General features: G+C 38.0%; 1 protein-coding gene across 1 annotated transcript in view; it reads right to left on the reverse strand.

Annotated features, from left to right (window-relative positions):
* Nucleotides 1-17,914, reverse strand: part of EFCAB8 (EF-hand calcium binding domain 8) — a 125,158-nt gene extending 107,244 nt beyond the window's left edge. The window contains exons 1-4 of the mRNA XM_043980798.1: nt 17,832-17,914; nt 14,785-14,839; nt 11,987-12,146; nt 10,206-10,324 (exon numbers count right to left, since the gene is read on the reverse strand). Of these exons, the coding sequence (XP_043836733.1) occupies nt 10,206-10,324; nt 11,987-12,146; nt 14,785-14,839; nt 17,832-17,914 (417 nt within the window). The remainder of the gene's footprint in view (nt 1-10,205; nt 10,325-11,986; nt 12,147-14,784; nt 14,840-17,831) is intronic.
* Nucleotides 17,915-22,847: the final 4,933 nt, after the last annotated feature.

The raw sequence follows: 22,847 nt of genomic DNA on the forward strand, positions 1-22,847 counted from the left end.
CCTCATTGTCCATGGGGGGAAAAAAAGCTCAATGAAGAAAATAATTACTTATAAATTAGAATTGGGCAAGTAGAAGCTAATGACTCCATGAGACAACAAGAAACAATAAAGCAAAACCAAAAGAATGAAAAAATAGAATAGATTAGATATCTCACAGGAAACACAAATGACCTGGAAAAAAGACCAAGGAGAAATAATTTAATAATTATTGGATTATGGGGAAGCAAGGTGGCACAGTGAATAGAGCACCGGCCCTGGATTCAAGAGTACCTGAGTTCAAATCCAGCCTCAGACACTTGACACTTACTAGCTGTGTGACTCTGGGCAAGTCACTTAACCACAATTGCCTTAACAAAAAATAATAATAATAATAATTATTGGATTATCTGAAAGCCTTGATGAAAGAAAGAGCCTAGACATCTTATTCCAAGAAATTATCAAGGAAAACTGCCCAGATATCCTAGAATCAGAGAGTAAAATAGAAATTTTTTAAATCTACCAATTACCATCTGAAAGATTACCCAAAATGAAAACTCCCAGGAATACTATAGTCAAATTTCAGAGCTATTCAAATATCATGGAGTCATAGTTAGGATCACACAAAATTTAGCTGCTACCACTTTAAAGGAGCAGAGGTCTTAGAATATGATATTCTGGAAAGCAAAAGAGCTGGGATTACAACCAAGAATAATTTACCCAGCAAAACTAAGCATAATCCTTCAAGGTAAAGAATAGATATTTAATGAGTATTTCCAATGAAAAGACCAGAGCTGAATAGAAAATTTGACTTTCAAATATAAGACCTAAGAGAAACATAGAGAGATAAACATGAAAGAGAAATCATAAGGAATTCAAGGATAAACTATGTGCCTTTCTATATGGGAATATGACACATATTTCTTCTAAGAACTTTATCATTATTATGGTAGTTAGGAGTATTCTACATAGAAAGAGGGTATATGAATGAGTCAATTGTGTTGGGATGACGTAAAGAAAAACGGAGGGGCAATAAAGAGGGATCCCCTGGGAGAAGGTGAAAGGGAAAAGAATGGGGGAAATTATCACATAAAAGTGATGCACAAGGAAGAGATTTTACAGTGGAGGGGAAAATGAGGGGGGTGGGGAAGCAGTGAGAAATACTTGTGCTAGGTGTTGTCAGGGGGATTTGGAGCTTGAAAAGACCACTTATCTTACTTCAGGAGTGACATGGGAGTTGCAATTCCTGGGGGCAACTGGCACCTGGGGGAGAGTGGAGGGTATGGACCCAGGTAGGAGATTTTGAAGGAAAATTGGGAAAAGAAAATAACTAGGGGAAAGGCAGAGATCAATGATAGACTGCATAATCAGTGACATGTTGGGAAAAGGGAGGGATCTTCTATGTCACCTCCAAGAAATAGATTGTCCCCATAGGCACAGTGGATAAGGAATAAGCTTTTAACATGGGGCAAGCTCTACAAGGAAGTAGCTGAAACAGTCTAGAGGTAAGACCCCAGAATGGATGGATACCTTGGAAGCTTTAATTCCAAGAGGAATACAGAGAATAGAGCTAAGATAATTATAGGAATCATGAAACAGAAAAATGATAATCTAGAGTAGACAGTGAGGATAGATAATAGAGTAAAAGAAATCCTCTCTGATAAGGATAAAAAAATGAACCGGATTAGCTGAAGGGGAGGAAAGAAAGGGGGAATCTACTTGGTTAACTGAGAAGAAAAAAGGGGAGAATTAGAAAGCTAGATAAAAGCAGGAGAGGAAAATGGGCTTATGAGCAACATCCCAAAGGGAAAGGAGTAACAAATAAGAGGGGACATAGGGCCTAAGGAGAAGAGAGTCAATAGGGACAGGGCCCCCTTTATAAAGATTAAGATAAAGTAACCAAAGGGGGAGGGGAGCAAAAAGAACCTTTAAAAATATTAGAGACAAATGGAGGAAAATATAAACCTAACTCTCATAACTTGAAATGTAAATGGATTAAACAATCCAATAAAACAAAAAAGAGTGACAAATTAGATAACAAAACAAAACCCTATAATATGATGCTAAACACATTTAAAACACAAAGACATACAAAAAATAAAAACTGAAAGGAAAAACAGCAAATGAGCAAGGCGAAATCATAACAAAACCAGAAGAAATGAAAATAATTGGAATACATTGTACATATTTAGTAGCTAACAAAAGGAGAATGTAAAAGAAACAGTGGAATGCCTTCAAAAATACAAAATATCCAAACTGTCAGAAAACCAGAGAGAGATTTTAAATAACCTAATATCAGAAAAGAATATAGATCCAGCTGTAAAGGAACTACAAAGGAAAAAAACCCTGATCTTAATGGATTGATTCACAGGAGAATTTTATTAAACTTTTAAAGAACAACAAAAACAACAAAAAAAGTACCCACACTTCACAAATTATTATCAAAAATTGAGAAAGCATTCCACCAGAATCCTTTTATGAGAATACAGTCCTAATACCTAAACCATGGAAAGATAAAGCACAAAAGGAAATCTATAGGCCAATATCAATAATCCATATTGACTCAAAAATTTTAAACAAAATCCTGTTAGATTATCCAAGACTTATCCAAGAAATTATTATGACCAACTAAAAATTGCAAGGATGCTTCAACATTAAGAAAACAATCTTGGGGCAGCTAGGTGGCGCAGTGGATAGAGCACCGGCCCTGGAGTCAGGAGTACCTGAGTTCAAATCCGGCCTCAGATACTTAACACGTACTAGCTGTGTGACCCTGGGCAAGTCACTTAACCCCAATTGTCTCACAAAAAAAAAAAACAATCTTACATGTAATTGGAAAATAATAAAATACTTTTATGATATTCACCAAAAAAATAAACAAATTAATCATATTAAAACCAATAAGATGAAAAAATAGCCTTTACCTAAGTAAAGAATTTTTTATGCTAAAAACCTTATAAAATATAAGCATAAAGGGATCTTTTTAATATCACAAAAAGCATCTATCTAAAACTAAAATCAAGTATTATATGCACATTTTCAATAAATGTGAGGGTGAGGGGCAGCCAGGTGGCACGATGGATAGAGCACTGGCCCTGGATTCAGGAGGACCTGAGTTCAAATCTGGCCTCAGACACTTAACACCTACTAGCTGTGTGACCCTGGGCAAGTCACTTAACCCCAGTTGCCTCACCAAAAAAAAAGAAAAAGAAATAAATGTGAGAGTTAAAAAAGGATGCCCACTCTCCCCACTTTTATTTGATATTGTTCAAGAAATGCTAACAATAGCAATAAGAAAAGAGAAAGAAATTAAAGGCATAACAAGAGACAAAGAGAAGATTAAAAGTGGCCCTATTTGCTGACGCTATGAAGGTATACTTGGAAAATCCCAGGTAATCGACAAAAATACTAATTGAGACAATTGATAGCATTAGCAATGTCACAGGGTCTAAAATAAACCTTCAAAAATCAACAGCACTTCTATACAATAATAATAATAGTAAAACCCAAGAAAGAATAATAGAAGGGCAAAATCCCATTCCAAATAGCAAAAAAAGAAATGCATAAAATATCTGGGGGGGTCAACCTATCAAAGCACACAAAAGATTTTTGTAGATTCAACTATAAGGTACTCCTTAAAGAACAATTTAAATAACTGGAGAAATATTCAGTGCTCATGGCTAAGACATGCTAACATGATAAAAATGACAATACTACCAAGGTTAATTAACACTTTTAATGCTATACCAATCAAATTACCAAGGGGGACACTTTATAGAACCTGACAAGATAATAACAAAATTCTTGTGGAAAAACAAAAAACCTAGAATTTTGGTGTCAAACTCAAATAGAAACAGATTTTTTGCTGACTGCATATTGACTTAGAAAACCACAAATTTACATTATCTATTTTGCACTTTTTTATCTATCTTGTTAAACATTCCCCGATTATATTCTTATCTGGTTCTGGTCAAACTGTGAGTTTTGTGGGCCACTTGGATCCAGCAAGCTCAAGTTTGATACCACTGATCAAAAATAACAAGGGAAATGATGAAAACAAATAGGGATAAAGAAATAATCATATCTCCAGACTTAAAAATATATTATAAATCAGCAGTCATCACAACTATGCAGTTAGTGGTTAAAAAATAAAGATATAAATCAATGGAGGAGACTAGACAAGAGAAAAATCAGAAACAATGAATCTTCATAACCCAGTGTTTGATAAAAGTAAAAAACATAAATTATCTAGGAAAAAACTTCTTATTTTATAAAAACTACTGTAAAAACTAGAAAGTACTCTGGCACAAATTAGTATTAGAGCAATACCTTACATCATATCTATAATACATTCTAAATGGACACATGACCTTAATATTAAATTTTATACTAATAAAAAATCAGAACAGAAGGAGATCATATCCATCTCAAAGCTATGAGGAGACATATTCCTAACCAAACAAGAGATAGAAACAATTATTAAAGATTAAATGGATAAATGTGATTATATGAAATTGAAAGTTTCTCTACAAAATTAATGAACCTAGGATAAGAAAGGAAGTGGTTGAATGGGGGAAAGTCTTTGTATCAAATTTTTCTGATAAGGGTTTGGTATCAAAGATATATAAACAACAAATAAATATATATATAAGACTGATATGCATGGGGCAGCTAGGTGGCACAGAGGATAGAGTACCGGCCCTGGATTCAGGAGGACCTGAGTTCAATCTGACCTCAGACACTTGACACTTACTAGCTGTGTGACCCTGGGCAAGTCACTTAACCCAAATTGCCTCACCAAAAATAAATAAATTAAAATAAAGACTAATATGCATTCCCCAATATACAAGTGATCAAAGAATATGAACAAACAGTTGTCAAAAGAAGTACCAAATATTCACAACCACATCAAAGAATGCTCTAAATCACTAATATAAGAGAAATGCAAATGCAAAAACAACCCTGAGGTTTTACCTCACATCCTTCAAACTGGCTAAAATGACAAAAAAATCGAAATAGAAAATGTTGGAGGGGTTGTAGGAAGATAGGCATAATAATAATACATTGTTTGTGGAGTTGTGAAATGGCACAACCATTTTAGAAAACAATTTTAAATTACTTAAATAAAATTATTACAATATCCACCAGAGATTCTATTACTGGAAATCATCAATAAGAAAAAGTCCCCATATATATCAAATTATTTATAACAGCACTTTTCATGATAGCCTATCTACTGGGGTTGTTGTTTATCCTTCATTCTTGAAGAGGACCATGACATTGGGGTGATGTCATGACTTGCACTGAATTAGATTTAAGTGAGGGAGGGCTGTGCAATGTCACCAATCTCACTCTCTCCTCCAGAGCCATTATGGGTCCAGTGGTAAGACTATAGAACTACAGGAGATGGTCCCAGATATTTGAGGCAAATGGGGTTAAGTGATTTGCCCAGGGTCACACAGCTAGTAAGTGTCCAAGATGAGATTTGAACTCAGGTCCTCCTGATTCCAGGGCCAATGCTTTATCCATTGTGCCACCTGCCATCTATTGCGGAATGGCTAAACAAATTATGGTACATGAATGTAATGGAATATTACATAGTTCTCTAACACTGTCTTAACCTCCTTACTAAACTATAAATTCATTGAAGACAGGGACCATTTTAAATCCAATTTTGTTTCTCACCTAAGGCAACCATAGAGCCTAGTATTTAGCAGATGGGTAAGTGGTTTTTTAATTGAACATGCTATACAAATATGAAGTCAAAGATTATCAATCTAGAGTTGGAAGAGACCTCAGAGGCTTTCATTTTCAAGATGAGAAAACTGAAGCACAAGCAAGTTAAATGACCGGTCTGAAGCAAAACAAGGTAATTGTATTGCAGGTGGGACTTAAACCCAAATCCTCCAACTCCAGTGCCAATGCATCCCACCACACTTCCTCCTAATTATTTTAAAAAGCAAAACATAAGTCTGTGTTAGTAAACACCAGGCTCTCAGACCATCAAAGGCCCTTTTAGTGGGACAACTAGTCTCTGTGAGAAATTAATTTTAGCCCTTCCTGGGAAAAAAGAGAACATGAAGATTGAAACATTTCTAAGAAATAAATGACCCTGATGGAAAATGTTCTCCACAACCAGAAAAAAGAATTGTGGATTCTGAATGCAGATTGAATCATACTGTTTCTACTTTTTTGTTGTTTCTTTTTTCTTTCTTGAGGTTCTTCCCTTTTGTTCTGATTCTTCTTTCACAACATGATTAATGCAGAAATATGTTTAATATGACTGTACATATATAACCTATATCAGATTGCTTTCTGTCTTGAGGAGGGGAGTGGGAAGGGAGAGAGGGAGAAAAATTTGGAACTAGAAATCTTATGAAAACAAATGCTGAAAACTATTTTTACATGTAACTGGAAAATAATAAAATTCTTTTATGATTAAAACAAAAATAAACAAACAAAAAACAAGAAACAAATGACCCAAGGTTGCTAATTAAATATTAGCTCACCCTGGCAGCTGAGCACCAGATCTAAAAATTGGGGCTAGGATTTCTCTTTATTTCCTTGTGAAAGGAAAAGCAAAGAAGAAAAGTTACATAGAAAGGCTACTCAAACAGGAATCCCCAAGTAACACTCCCATCTTTCCATATTTAACTTCTCATGGAAATTAAAAGATGACCTCTGTCTGCATCAAAGCAAAGTGCAATTGAGAATGTCACTACTTCAAGAATCTAGGGCAATGACCATGTGGATGTCCCTAACCCACACAACCACAGCCCCTCTATATTTCATGGAGAGTTGCTATGACTGAAAAATTCATCTTGGAATCAAAGAATTTCAAAAGGACCCCACAGTGGCCTCTAGTCTAACCCATAATCTATAAAGAAAATCCCCCTCTATCAATTAATGAGTTAATTTATTAAATTACTCAGTAAATTTATTAAGCATCTCCTTGGAAATACCAGAGATACCAATATAAAAAGTAACATATTCCTCACTCTCAGGGAGTTTATGTTGATACAACATATTCACAGATAAGTTAAAAACAAGATAGATACAAAATAAATATAGAGTGATTTCGGGGGTGGGGCCAATAACTAGGAGAAGGAATAACATGGGGAATCAAGGAATCTCAAAAAAGGTGGCGCTTGATCTAAGCCTTGAAAAGATACACACACACACACACACACACACACACACACACACACACAAAAGAAAAGATACACAACACAAGAATAAGAGAGATGAAGAAGGTGGGGGCAGCTAGGTGGCACAGTGGATAAAGCACTAGCCCTGGATTCAGGAAGACCTGAGTTCAAATCCAGCCTCAGACACTTGACACTTACTAGCTGTGTTACCCTGGACAAGTCACTTAACCTTCATTGCCCCACCCCACCCCCCAAAAAAAAGATGAAGAAGGAGTTCGTTCTAAAACAGAGAGGTGGAATCTACAGAGGAGGTTCCTAACCTAGGGCCTGGGAAATTATTTTAGGGTTTTTTTTAATATTTTGAAAAATGTATTCCAATTTAATCAGATTCCTTTCTTGTCCCATGTCTTTTATTTTATGCATTTAAAAAACATTTTTCTGACGAGTCCACAGGTTTCATCAGACTACCAAAGGAAGTTCACCATTAGCCCCCAAAAAAAGGTTAAGAACCCCTGCTTTACAGCAGGCCCAAGTAGCTATCCAAATGTTGCTGAGAGTGGTTTTGGGGGAGAATCCTCCCTTTTAAGATAGCCCATTTCACTTTTGGATGGCTCCAACTGTTAAAAAGTTTTTCTTTATATCATGCTTAAATTTCCCTCTTTGGAATTTCTACCCATGGCTCCAACTTCTATCTTTTTTTTTTTTTTTTTTGGTGAGGCAATTGGGGTTAAGTGACTTGCCCAGGGTCACACAGCTAGTGTCAAGTGTCTGAGGCCATATTTGAACTCAGGTCCTTCTGAATCCAGGGCCGGTGCTCTATCCACTGCGCCACCTAGCTGCCCCAACTTCTATCTTTCTTACATATATTTTTTCTTGTTGTTGTTTTGGTGAGGCAATTGGGGTTAAGTGATTTGCCCAGGGTTACACAGATAGTAAGTGTCAAGTGTCTGAGGCTAGATTTGAACTCAGGTCTTCCTGAATCCAGGGCCAGTGCTCTATCCACTGTGCCCACTAGCTGCCCCCTTACGTATAATTTAAATTACCATCTTCCCAGCTGAATTTCTCTTCTCAAGGCTAAATATAAAAATCTCAAGGCTAAATATAAATTACTTCAACCTGTCCTCATAGAGCATGAGCTGAAGGTCTTTAGCCATCCTGACTGCCCACCTCTGAAGGCTGATGGCCAAGCTGTTAATGAGGCTCTGCCTTAGCTAGGCTTGTCCTTGTTGACAGACACACAGCCCATTACCAGGCCCATATTTGAAAGTCCTTCCAGTTTTGCAGGATCCACCAGAATTTTCATTCTACTAATACAGTATGTGCAAGCAGAGGGTCCCATTTAGACCATGATGCAGCAGTGGAGGATTTTAGACAAATGAAAGGAAAAGTAAGAAATGAGAGGTTTCATGAGATACATATACAGGAGGGTTTATAAAACTCCAATAACTCCCTCATTTTACAAATACACTCCTCTTCCTGAGTTCAAATCGGGCCTCAGACATATATACTAGCTGTGTAACCCTGAACAAGTCACTTAACCCTGTTTACCTCAATTTCCTCATCTATAAAATGAGCTGGAGAAGGAAATGGCAAACCACTCCAGTTTCTTTGCCAAGAAAACCCCAAATAAGGTCACAAAGAGTCAGACACAACTGAACAAAAATAAGAAAACTGAGACCCAGTGTAACGATTGGAATAACGCCACCTGCTGGATACTAACTGTAGAAGAGTTCTGCCCATGAAGCGAAGGTCTTTGAGGGCAAGACCAGGAGTCTTGTCTTTGGTATCAGGAAGTGACGCGGACTAGTGGGAGGAGGAAGGAAGAGACTGGCGCGGAGTCTCGGGCTCTTTCCTGAGGACGCTGGCGGAGAAGGGAGCTAGAAATGTGCTCTCCCTTTAATAGATAGGAATCTAGGCCTTTCTCTCTCTCTTTACCAAATTCTTATTCTCCTTAATAAATGCTTAAAAGTCTAACTCTTGCTAAAGCTTGTAATTGATTGGCGACCACTCATTAAATATTTTAGACAGTTTAGCTAGAATTTTAGCCCTTAACACCAGGAGGCAGCTAGGTGGCACAGTGGAAAAAGCCCTGGATTCAAGAGGACCTGAGTTCAAATCCAGTATCAGGCACTTTCTAACTTTGTGACTATGTGACCCTGGACAAATCACTTGATCTCTGTCTGTCTCAATTTCATCAACTGTAAATTGAGGATGAAAAGCACCTACCTCCATGGGTTGTTGTAAGGATCAAATGAGATAATATTTGTAAAACACTTAGCACAATGCCTGGTACATAGTAGTTGCTTAATAAATGCTTGTCTCCTTCCTCCAAAAGTACAGGGATAAATGGACAAAGATAACAAAAGGTAACAGGGGAAGAACTAGTTGATAAGTTGTTCTAAATATCTATACGATGGCCATTTTAAGAAAAACTTAATTGCAAATTTAATTGGATGTTAGTACTTAAATGGATCTGTGACTTCAATTTAGTTCTTTCTTTGAAAGACAGAGATTAGGGGCAGCTAGGTGTCACTGGATAGAGCATCAGCCCTGGAGTCAGGAGGACCTGAGTTCAAATATGGCCTCAGACACTTGACACTTACTAGCTGTGTGACCCTGGGCGAGTCACTTAACCCCAATTGCCTCACCAAAAAAAAAAAAAAAAAAAAGATAGAGATTGCAGCCCATCCATGCCTGCTTATGCTATGTGACTCTTGACCACGTCCTGGATCCAGCTGATTTACTACAGAGGATCAACCCAACACCCTGGATACTTTCCTCAATTTCTCCTAATATTGTGAGAGTACCAAGGGAGCAAGCTGGCTATCCATCTGTGATTCCTCATCCTTACTGGGTGACCAGACTCTCTTTTCAAATCATACAATTTTTCCATGGTTATATGTTGCAGCCTGCTCACACTTGCCCATGTCTCTTACCATCCCCCTATGATACTTAATTAAAAGTTAAATTCATCAAAAATCTCTTACTTAAAAAATGAAAGCTATCCCCATTGATGTAAGGACAACTTCTCACCCCCTGATACCCATCACCTCTAGTTGCCAATGATAGCTGAAGACTTACCCAGGTCACCAATCCATCACAATCTGCATCCACCTTCCAGAATAGGGATTCCAGGGCTTCATCAGTGACGGATGAAAATGTCTCCTTCATCACCTTTTGAAAACCTTCCATGTCCAAAGCTAAAAATGGGAGATTAATCTACTCAATATATATTTATTAAGCATCTACATAATATTGGAGGCCACATCCAGGTGCTTTGATACTCTACAAGGGCAAAGAAAAGACATTTGCTACTAAGAGAGTAGCTTCATCTGGGAGAAGAAGTTGAAGACTACAGATTCTGTAAAACATCAGTCACCAACCATATTCAGAAGTCAATTTACACTTCATGAGAATATCGACAATTAGAGATAGAACAGAAGAACAGACAGTAGAGTGGGACAAGTGGTAGAAAGAGCACTGACTCCAAGTCCAGAAGACCTAGAGTCCAGTCCACACTTTCCTACTAGCTGAACGTATGACGCTGGGCAATGAACAAGAACCCTGTGAAATAGAGAATACCATGGCAACCAACAGCTCTCTGGGCCTCCATTTTTACCTTGACAAAAATGGTGGTGGGGTAGGAAAGGAGAGATCCCAGAGTTGAGCTAGAACAGGAGTTCTTTTTCTTTTTTGAGTCATAAACCCCTCTTTCGCAGTCTGGTGAAGCCTATGGACACCTTCTCAAAATAATATTTTTAAATGTACAAAATAAATCATAAGATTTCAAAGGAAGCCAAAGGTTAGAAAAAAAATTTTTTCCTCATCTAAGCTCACAGAGCCCCTTAAATCTAATCATGGATCCCTTGGAGGAATCTGTGCACCCCAGGTTAAGAAACCCTGGAGTAGAGCAAAGCTTTTTAAACTGTGAGTCACAACCCCATATGGGTTTGCATAACTGAATGTGGGAGTGGTGAAAAATTTGACAGTAGTAAAAGGTTATGTATACTTATTTTATAAACCTATATACCCAGGGTCAAGTAAAAATTTCTCAGGTGAGAAGGGGTTGCTAGTGGAAAAAATGTAAGGAGCCTTGTACTAGAGGATCCTTGATCTAAAGTTGGAAGGGACCTCAGAACCCATCTAGTCCAACTTCATCTCATTACACAGATAAAGAAATTGGGGCCCAAGAAAGTTAAGTGATTTGCCCAAGGCCAAGCAAACAAAAAGTGTCTGAGGTGAAATTAGAATCTTCGTCCTCTGTCTATGGAGTCAGTCCTCATTATCTCTAAGGACCTTTCCAGCTCTAAAGTTCTGTGATTCTAATCATAATACACAAAGTTGGCTGTTTTGATCTAAGACTGTCAGCTCCTTGAAGGCAGGGACTGTTTTTGCCTCTTTTTGTATTTCTACCACTTAACACATGCCTAGCACATAGTAGTTGCTTACTAAATGTTTATTGAATTGAATTGGAGAAGTTTTTTTGGACTGGACCTGTGAATGCATTGATGTGTGTGATTCCCGGTGAGGAAACTCTCTCTACCAATGTAGATGAGTACTTGCTCTGCAACTTAAGAGTCTGAGAGAGTTACCTGGGACAAGGAGAGTTTAAGTTACTTGCCCAGGGTAACACAACCAGTATGTATCCAGAATAAGACTTGAACCTAGATATTATTGACTCTGAGGCTATTATGCTTATTAAATTAAGGAAAAGTTAATTTCTATCCCCTCAATTAACCAACATCATCAATCCTCCTATCTCTTATTCCTCTCTTTGTCACACACACACACACACACACACACACACACACACACACACACACACATATGCACACACAGAAATTGAGTCAAACTAGTTTTACCTCCAGTGTGGTCTGCAGTCTTTTCAAACATTTTCTCCAATGTTTGTAGTTTCTCCTGGTTAATACATGCATCTGTATCTGGCTGGGAGCAGAAAGACTGGCTAGTTGTGGTTGTCTCAGATTTGGCTCGGGTCTTCCTTGGTCCATCTGACTTCAAGGCCTAGAACAGAAAAGGGTTCCATTTTTAAACACACTCAATTTAAAGAGATATTTGAAGACATCCTCTTGAGAGGTGAAATTGAATGCTTCTGGTATTATAAGGTGATATATAAGGAATTAAATCATAGCCCTTAGAGCTGAATTGGGTGGAGTTGTGAACTAATCCAACTATCTTGGAAAACAATTTGGAATTATGCCCAAAGGGCTATAAAATTGTGCATACCCTTTGATCCAGCAATATCACTACTAGGTTTGTATCCCAAAGAGATTGTTTTTAAAAAAGGAAAAAGGACCAATTTGTATAGTACAAAAATGTTTATAGCAACTTTTTGTGGTGGCAAAAAATTTGAAATTGATACCCATCAATTGGGGAATAGTTGAACAAGTTGTGGAATGTGATTGTAATGGAATACTGTGGTGCTATAAGAAATGACAAGCAGGATGATTTCAAAAAAACCCTGGAAATAATTACATTAACTGATACAAAGTGAAGTGAGCAGAACCAAGGGAACATTGTATATAGTAACAGCAATATTGTACTATGATCAACTATGAATGCTTTAGTTATTCTCAGCAATACAATAATCCAAAACAATTCCAAAGGACTCATGACGAAAAATGCTATCCACCTCCAGAAAAAGAACTGACTCTGAATGCAGATCAAAGCATGCTATTTTTCACTTTATTTTTTTCATGGTTTTTTTTTAGGTCTGTGTCTTCTTTTACAGCATGACTAATAAAGAAATATGTTTTGTTAATATAGATTGCACATCTATAACCTATATCGAATTGCTTACTGTCTCAAGGGAGGAAGGAAAGGAGGGAAGGAGAGAAAAAATGAAGGTTAAAAATTGTTTTTACATGTAATTGGGGGAAAATAAAATATTATTTTTTTTAAAAAGAACTGAATGATCAATGAATGCAGGACATCATCTGGTCTGGGCCCCTGTCTTCAGTCAGGCATTGTTCTCCTTCCTTATTTCTACCTCTTGGAGCTTATGGTTACTTTCAAAACTCAGCTAAAGTGTAGTCTCCTCCTACAGAAAGTCTTTCCTCCCCAATCCCACTTCGACCCAGAAGGGCTTTCCACATAAGTTTGCCTTATTCATCTGCTTTGTATAAGTTTCATATCTACTGAACAATGTGTATGTGGTCTTCTCCACTAGAAACACAAGCTCTTTGAGAACACAGATTGTTTCATTTCTGTCTTTCTATCTCCAGAACTTAGACAAGAACCTGGCTCAAGTGATTTCTCATCACTGTTGTCAAGCTGGCACAAAGGAGATCCAGAGAAATGACTTGTCCAGATGCTAAAATCAGAAAACTCACAGACTCTTAGACTTGGAAGCTACCTTAGAAATCAGTAATCCTTGCTTTTTTTGTTTGTTTGTTTTGTTTTTGTTTTGTTTTTTGTTTTTTTGCGGGGCAATGGGGGTTAAGTGACTTGCCCAGGGTCATACAGCTAGTAAGTGTCAAGTGTCTGAGGCTGGATTTGAACTCAGGTCCTCCTGAATCCAGGGCTGGTGCTTTATCCACTGCACTACCTAGCTGCCCCTGTAATCCTTGCTCAAGCCTTACTCAATCTACTAGCAAATTTGATTTTTTTTTTAAAGTGCCCTTTCTACCTTCATTCAATGACTTGATATAAATGTTCAGTGGAAGAGGGTCAAATGATTACAAATTAACCATGGATTCAATTCTATATTATGTCAGGTCTTTAAATAGTTGAGTCCAACTGTAAGCCATTTCATAGTATAGTGGGAAGAATGCTGAAATAGGGTTCAGGTCCTGACTTTGCCACATATGAGCTGTGTAAACATGGGCAAGTTATGTAACTTCTCAGATGCTGCTTCCTCTGCTATGAATAAGAAGGCCGGAGTAGATGATTTCCATCTTTAACATTCTATAATTTGGCTCCTTCATACTTAACTTTTATTCTCCCACAACTGCCCTTGCAGTCTCCTGATGGTCTATAAGAAGCCCATTTCCACCTCCTCTTTTTAGGATCATAGATTTAGAAATAAAAGGGCCCTTAGACACTAACTAGTCCAACCCCATCATTTTACAGAGGCAGTCAAGAGAGGTAGAACTTGAGTCCAGTTCCTTAGACACTACCCATGATCTTTTCCATACTGCCTTCCTGGCTCTTGATGTTCCTTCTACCTGGAATTCTCCTTATAATGGCCTCCCTCTACCCAAAAACGCATACTTTAAAGACTTCCCCCCCACCAATAGCTTCCAAATTGGTTCACACTTGGAGGAGGGCTGCCAGCAAAAGTTACAACAACATGAGACAGAGAGAAGTCTATAGGTTCATAGACTTCCAAGCTGTTGCTCACATACAAAATTCCAGATCCCATGTACCCTATGCCTGGAACGGCCTCCCTCCCCATCTCTGCCTTTTAGAGTCCAGTCCCCGAGTTTCCTTCCAAGTTTAGTTCAACATTGTGATATCTAAACCAGGGAGAGCAAATTTAGAGAAAGAAAATTATAGACCAATTTCTCTAATAAATATTAATGCAAAATTTTAAAATAAATACTATCAAGTTTAGCTCCAATGCCACCTCCGACATGAGACCTCTACTGATCTTTTCTCTCCACCGCCACCCCCCACACGGCTACTACAAGGATTTCCTTACCTTGTGACATGAGATATGTTTTCCGGATTTTTCATCCCCAGATGTTTTACTTGACCTAGAATTAGGAACCAAAAGCAGTTTATCAAAGAGTTTTGTGTAGAAAGATTGGGCAAGGAGCTTAAGCTCAATCAATCAGAACATAGTAAGAATGAGGCTGGGGTCATGAATTCAATCTTGTCATGGACCAATTGACTAATGTCCGGTTCCAAGTACAGAAGCTAACCCCATGTTCTTGGCAAATCAACTCATAAAACACAGGCCTGTAATAACTCTATTAATTTTAGAAAGGAGATCATTGTTCTAAGAGTCAATATATCAGGGGCAGCTAGGTGGCGCAGTGGATAGAGCACCGGCCCTGGAGTCAGGAGTACCTGAGTTCAAATCTGGCCTCAGACACTTGACACTTACTAGCATTGTGATCCTGGGCAAGTCAACCCCAATTGCCTCACTTAAAAAAAAAAAAAAAGAGTCAAGTCAATATATCTGGTTTGAAGCCCAGCTCCAACCCTTACAAGCAATATAACTTTGGACAAGTCTCTGATCCTCAGTTCCCATCTACAATAATGAGACTAATGAGCTCACAGAGGCATTGGAAGATCAAGTGAAATGTTCCTTCACTACAAACATTAGCAAGTATTGAATTCAAATATATATTCTTGACCATATTAAAGAGCTTTTCTGCACCTATTCTCTTTAGGGTTTTCAACATGAATGCTATGTATTGTCAAAGGCTCTTTTTTAATCACCTAGGTGGCATTAGAACACTGGGTCTGGAGTCAGGAAAACCTGAGTTCAAATCCAGCCTCAGACTCTTAGCTGTGCGACCTGGGAAAGTCACTTAACCTCTGTTTGCCTCAATTCCCTCAACTGTAAAATGCAGATAATAACAGCACCTACCTCACAGGATTGTTGTGAGTATCAAATAAAACATGTGTAAAACCTTAGGACAAGGCCTGCAACATAGCAGACACTATGTACATGCTTCTTCCTTCCCTTCCCTTTATACCACTTAGCACTGTTATCAACAATTTGGATAAAGTTCTAGACACTGCATTTTAGGAAGGTCATTGATAAGCTGAAAAGTATCCACCAAAAAGGAACCAGGATGATCAAGGGCGTTAAAGATGGCGCCATAGTTTTCAGACAAAGAAATTAAAACTATCTATAATCATATGAAAAAAATGCTCTAAATCACTATTGATTAGAGAAATTCAAATTAAAACAACTCTGATGTAACAACTCACACCTATCAGAGTGATTAATATGACAAAAAAGGAAAATGTTGGAGGAGATGTGGGAAAAATGGGACACTAATGCACTGTTGGTGGAGTTGTGAATTGATCCACCCATTCTTGGAGAGCTATTTGGAACTATGCTCAAAGAGCTATAGAACTGTGCATACCCTTATATCCAGCAATATCACTGCTAGGTCTATATCCCAAAGACATCCATAAAAAGAGAAAAGGACAAATTTGTACAAAAATATTTATAGCAACTTTTGTTGTGGTGACTAAGAACTGGAAATCAAAGTGATGCCAATCACTAGCTAAACAAGCTATGGTATATGATTGCAATGGAATATTATTGTGCTATAAGAAATGACAAGCAGGATGATTTCAGAAAAACCTGGAAAGACTTACATGGACTGATGCATAGTGAAGGGAACAGAACCAGGAGAATGCTGTGCACAGTGAGAGCAATATTGTTTGATGAAGAACTGTGAATGACTTAGCTATTCTCAGCAATATAATGATCCAAGACACTCCCAAAGGATTAATGAGGCTCCAAAGAAAGAACTTATATTGATTGAATACAGACTGAAGCATGCTATTTTTCACTTTCTTTCATTTTTTTTCTTTTATCAGATTCTTCTTGTACAAAATGACTAATATGGAAATGTTTTACATAATTGCATATGTATAACCTATATCTGATTTGCTTACTATTTCAGGGAAGGGAGAGAGGATGGAGGAAGGAAAGTATTTGGAACTCAAAACTTTTAAGTAAAAATGTTTAAAAAAATTGGAAAAAAATAAGATGGTGCCATATGAAAATCAGCTAAAGGAACTAGGAATGTTAAACTTGTATGAAATTAAACTTGAAGGGACAATTTATTTTAGGCACTATAGGAGTTATTTAACCCTGTTTCCCTCAGTTCCCTCACCTGTAAAATGAGCTGAAGGAAATGGCAAACCATTTGAGTATCTTTGCCAAGAAAACCCCAAATGGAGTCAGGAAGAGTTCAAAGTGACTGAAATGACTAAACGACACCAACAAAAGGAGAATGGAATAAATTCCTTCTTACTGGCCTCAGAGACAGAGCAAAGAGCAAAGGGTTAAGGTTGAAAAGAGGCAACTTAAATCTGAGATAAAGAAAAACTTCCTCCTAGAACTTTCCAAAAAGGAGCTAATCGGCTCTCCTCATGTGATCTTATCAAGAAAAGGCTGGACGACTCCTCGTAGGGCCCTGCTTTACAGACAATTCTTGTTCAGGTACAAATTGACCTAAATGATGAATGAAGTCTCTTACAACTCTATGATGTTGTAACCTCCTCAAGTGCTACTTCCCCTGTGAAAAACCTTCCTGATCTCTTCTAATTTGGTGATTTTTCCTCTCTGAGCTTCTTTATCTTAACATTTAAAAAACAGTAAAAGGATGTAAATCATTAACAATTATATGCCTGAATCCTACCTCTCCCCACTGGGGTTATAATCTCTGAGGTCTAGCATACCTCTGAGAACTCATAGGAATAAACTCTTGGGAAATAATCAAATCAACCTCTGCAATATCTCCATTTTTCCCTTCCTTTTTTCTTAAACAAAATTATTATTGAAATCTATTTCTATAACAAAAGAATTTCTCCCAGAATTCTGCTGCCTACCTCACTCCAGAGTGTCAACCCATATAATTAATAATATTTTTAAAGAAAAAACAAGAAAATTTAGTGAACTATATAATGCAAAATTCTCAGCTGAAAGGGTAAAGCCAAAGTCCTTCATTTGCATTGTTATTTGCACATGCTGTCTTCCATGGCCAGAATACCCACCCTTCCCGACTTCTTCCCCTAAGGAGGCTCAGCTCAAATGCCACCACTTCTATGAAGCCTTCCCTGACAACTCCACCAGTCATGATCTTTTATCACTTAGATGGCTTTGTTTTCATCATTCCTATACCTCTTTTCCTTTATAGCTAGTTAAATATTTCTTATATCCCCCTACTAGACTATAAGGACAGAGACTCTGCCTATTTTAATAACTATTTCTCCCAAACACTAAGTAGTGTTTTTTAGATAGGATCACAAACTTTAAACTGGAGGGGACCTTGGAGATTATCTAGTCCAACCCTGTCATTTTACAGATGAAGAAGCTGAGGCTCAGAGAGGTAAATTAACTTGCCTAGTAAGTGGCAGACTGGGGATATGAATTCAAAGTCTCTGACTCAAATCCCTCCTCTCATCTTTACCACCCTTGTGAGTTTAGGTAAATCATTTAACTTGCCTGGGACCCATTTCCTCATCTGTAAAATGAGAGGGATTAGAACAGCCTGTTTCTACTATACTAGGCTGCTTATTGAATTAAATTGATTGGATTCATTTGGAATAAGGGAACTATTTCACTTCATGGATCTTGCTAAAAAATTGTTTAAAGCCTTAGTCAAGAGGACTTATAACATGGAGTCAGATGGGGCTAGAGGGGACAACCAGGGGGAAAGGGCCTGGGTTAAGAATGTACAACATTCCAACTCCTGCCCACCAAGATACATAGACTCTGCTAAGAATAGTTGTGTACAGTCTCTGGTGACCAACATACTGCCATTTTGTGTAGCCTGTATTTCAATGACTTCCAAAAACAGTCTTTTTTTACCCCTTTAGTTATGATGACTTCCTTACCTTACAAGATGGGATACTTTCTTTCGATTTTTCATTCTCAGATGTTTTACTTGACCTAAAATTAGAAACCAAAAGCAGCATAACAATTAATTTTGTGTGGAAAGATTGGGCAAGAAGCTTAAGCTCAATCAATCAGAACATAGTGAGAATGAGGCTGGGGTCATGAATTCAATCTGCTCATGGACCAGTTCCAGGTACAGATGCTGAATTCCATATTCTTGGCAAAACACAAGCCTGTAATAACTATTACTTTTAGAAAAGAGGTCACAGAAGTATTAGAAGACCAAATGAAATGTTCCTTTCATTACAAACATTAGCAAGCATTGAATTCAAATATATGCTTTTGACTATATTGAAGAGCTTTTCTGCACCTATATATATATATATATATATATATATATATTTTTTTTTTTTTTTAGTGAGGCAATGGGGGTTAAGTGACTTGCCCAGGGTCACACAGCTAGTAAGTGTTAAGTGTCTGAGGTCGGATTTGAACTCAGGTTCTCCTGACTCCAGGGCCGGTGCTTTATCCACTGTGCCACCTAGCTGCCCCCTGCACCTATATTTTTTATCAACATGAATGCTGCTTTGTCAAAGGTTTTTCTTCTTAAGTCAGCTAGGTGGCATTAGAACACTGGGTCTAGAAGACCTGAGTTCAAATTCAGCCTCACTTAGCTGTGTGACCTAGGAAAGTCCCTTAACCTCTGTTTGCCTCAGTTCCCTCAAATGTAAAATGCAGATAACAGCACCTACCTCTCAGGATTAGTTGTGAAATGAATTATCAAATGAAATAATTGTAAAGTCTTAGGACAGTGCCTGGCACATAGGTGTCATATGCTTATTCCCTTCCCCTGTTGAAATAATCATATGGTTCTTGTTTTTATTGTTTCCACAATAAAAACTAATTGCTAATTGTTTTCCCAATGCTGAACCAACTTGCACTTACTCCTGTGGAATCCAACTCGTCTCAGTAAATGGTTTTCTGGATAGATTGCTGTAGTCTCCTTGTTAGGATTTTAGGTAAAAATTTTATACCAATATTCATTAGTGAGAATTTTTCTATATATTTGTATGATTTTTCTCTCCTCAGTTTAGGTATCAGGACTATATCTTACAACAGGAGTTTGGTAAACTGTACTTTATTTTTGGGAATGATTGTTGAAGCACAGCCATTAATTGCTCTTTAGATGTGACTAGGTGGCACAGTGCATAGAGTGCTGGACTGGAGTCAGAAAGACTCATCTTGCTGAATTCAAATCTAGCCTCAGACACTTATAATCTATGTGACCCCAGACAAGTCACCTAACCATTTGCTTCAGTTTCTACAGCTAGAAAAGGAAATGGCAAACCACTGCAAGTATCTCTGCCAAAAGTCCAAATGGGATCATGGAGAGTCAGACATGACTGAAAAGACTAACCAACAACAAATATGATAGAATTCACTTGTAAATTCAGCTGGTCCAGGAGTTTTTTACTTTTTTTACTTTAGTAGTTCACATACATTTGCTCAATTTCATTTCCTATTTTTTTTTTTGGTGAGGCAATTGGGGTCAAGTGACAGCTAGTAAGTGTTAAGTGTCTGAGGCCGGTGCTCTATCCACTGCGCCACCTAGCTGCCCCAGATCTCTATTCTTAAAAAAAATTTTTTTTAAATCTCTATTCTTGTTTTCTTCATTCAGCTATTTATTTTTAGAAGATCCCATTAAATTCCTTTGGATTCATGGTTTTGTCTTTTTATGTTATATACTTAACAACATTTCAATTTTTTAACCAGCACCAAATAATTTTTATAATTGCTTTGTTGGGGGTTTTTTTGTTTTTTTAATTTTAGCAGGGCAATGGGGGTTAAGTGGCTTGCCCAGGGTCACACAGCTAGTAAGTGTCAAGTGTCTGAGGTCGGATTTGAACTCAGGTACTCCTGAATCCAGGGCTGGTGCCTTATCCACTGCGCCACCTAGCTACCCCCCACCATCTGTTCTAAGGTAATAATTCTCCCTGCCATTTTCCCCTCCCTGACATGCTGTATTACTTGTTTGATTTCTTCATGTAGTCTCTGTGGCCAGGCCATTTTTTTTCTTAGTCTGTATGTGGATTTGTTGTGGAATTACTCTCTTCTGGGTTTACCCATTGGGCTTCTCAGTCCAAGGTTACATCTTCATTGTCTGGCATTTTCTTTGGTTTGCTAACATTACCAGCCTCATTATCTGGATTTGGAGGTAGGGTGGGCAGGGTATGTAGCAAGTGTCTTGGGTCCAAACTCTGCTCTTGTACTTATGGATAATACAGATAGGCCCTGCTTCATCCTGAGTGTGGTGATTAGTGATTAAGACTAGGCCCTGCCTTCTGCAGTAATTATCTGGCTCTGTGTCCTATTGTGATTCAGGCACAAAGTGCCTGAGGGATAATGCTCAAGGCCTTTTTCCTAGAGGGGCTCCAGGACTTCCCTATGTGAGGGACCAATTTGTTTCCCATATGCCATTTCTGTAAGTTAATTTGCTTATATTCAGGGATTCTGTAGGATTCTTACTGTCTTTTTGTGCAGTCCTGGCCTGGGTAGAATTTAGTTAATTTTCCTTTAGTTTTCTTTATTATTCCTTCTGAGGTCTTTTTAAGAGTTTTATTGAGGGGCAGCTAGATGGCGCTGTGGATAGAGCACTGGCCCTGGATTCAGGAGTACCTGAGTTCAAATCCTGCCTCAGACACTTAACACTTACTAGCTGTGTGACCCTGGGCAAGTCACTTAACCCCAATTGCCCCTCAAAAAACAAAAAAAACAAAACAAAACAAAAAAAAGAGTTTTATTGGAGGAAGAAATCTCCTATAGCTACCAACATATTCTCTTTCAAATGCTGGCATATAATAGAGCAGTTTCTGATAACTATTTTTAGGAACTTAAAAGTTGTGCCATTTGGTACCTGTGTATGTGGAAGTATCCTAAAAAACTAACGGAATCTAAAAGAACGTATGAAATCAACAGCAAGCATGGTCCCTACAAAGACTGCATATGCTCTGTTGTTTAAGGAACAAATTAATTCAATTTAGGGAAGATTTCCTACTCGCAGGTACCTCAACTAAAGCATAGTCTTTAGATCCATGATTTCAATGGGTGCAGATGCTCCCTAAAGTGATTTAGATTGCAACTTTTCCACACCTTAAAAGACGGCTTTCTTCATTTGCTGTGTTCACCACCCTGGTCTCATCACCTCATGTCTGCACTATTACAATAGCAGGGTTTGGTGGAAAGATAATGCTACTCGGTCTTCCTACCAGAAATATCTCCCCACTCCGGTCTATGCTCCACTGAACTGCAAAAGTGAGTTTTCTCAAGCACAGTTCTAATTTGTCACTCTCAACTCAATAAACTCCATTGGCTCCCTCCCTCTGTGTGTGTGTGTGTGACACACACACACACACACACACTCCAGACTTTTTTAAACTTTATACCACCATCACCCCAAGTACTCCATAATCGACTAAAACTTGTTCTTGCCATTCCTTACATAAGACTCTCCCTCTCCTGACTCCAGGTATTTCTATGGCTGGAATGCTCCCCCTTCTTCATCTCTGCTCCTTGGCTTCCTTTAAACTCCAAATAAAAATCTACCTCCTTTAAGTCATTCTGGACAACCCCCCTCACTTCTAGTGATTTCCTTCTTTTGACTATCTCCAATTTATCCTACATAGATCTTTGTACATAGCTGCTTGTGTGCTATCTTCCCCATCAAAATATCTTTAGAAGTATTATCCTAGGGGCAGCTAGGTGGCGCAGTGGATAAAGCACCAGCCCTGGATTCAGGAGGATCTGAGTTCAAATCCAGCCTGAGACACTTAACACTTACTAGCTGTGTGACCCTGGGCAAAGTCACTTAACCTCAATTGCCTCACCAAAAAAAAAAAAAAAAAAAGTATTATCCTCACACCAGCCCTGCAAGGGAGATCTTGTTATCCCCATTTTAAATTTGAGGAAACTGAGGTAAATGGTTAAGTGTAGCCAGTGCATTTCTGAGGCCACTTTTGAACTCAAGGTCATATCTAGGGCCAGCATTCTATCCACTGCACCACTGGTAGTTATCTTTATTCTTTCAAGGCTAGAATCAGCTTCCATTCAGGGACTTACCTTTTTGATCAGGAGAGCTTCTCAGCCTGATTACACCATACCTTCTCTTACATAGG

This window comes from Dromiciops gliroides, chromosome 2 (assembly GCF_019393635.1).
Source record: "Dromiciops gliroides isolate mDroGli1 chromosome 2, mDroGli1.pri, whole genome shotgun sequence".
Lineage (NCBI taxonomy): Eukaryota > Metazoa > Chordata > Mammalia > Microbiotheria > Microbiotheriidae > Dromiciops > Dromiciops gliroides.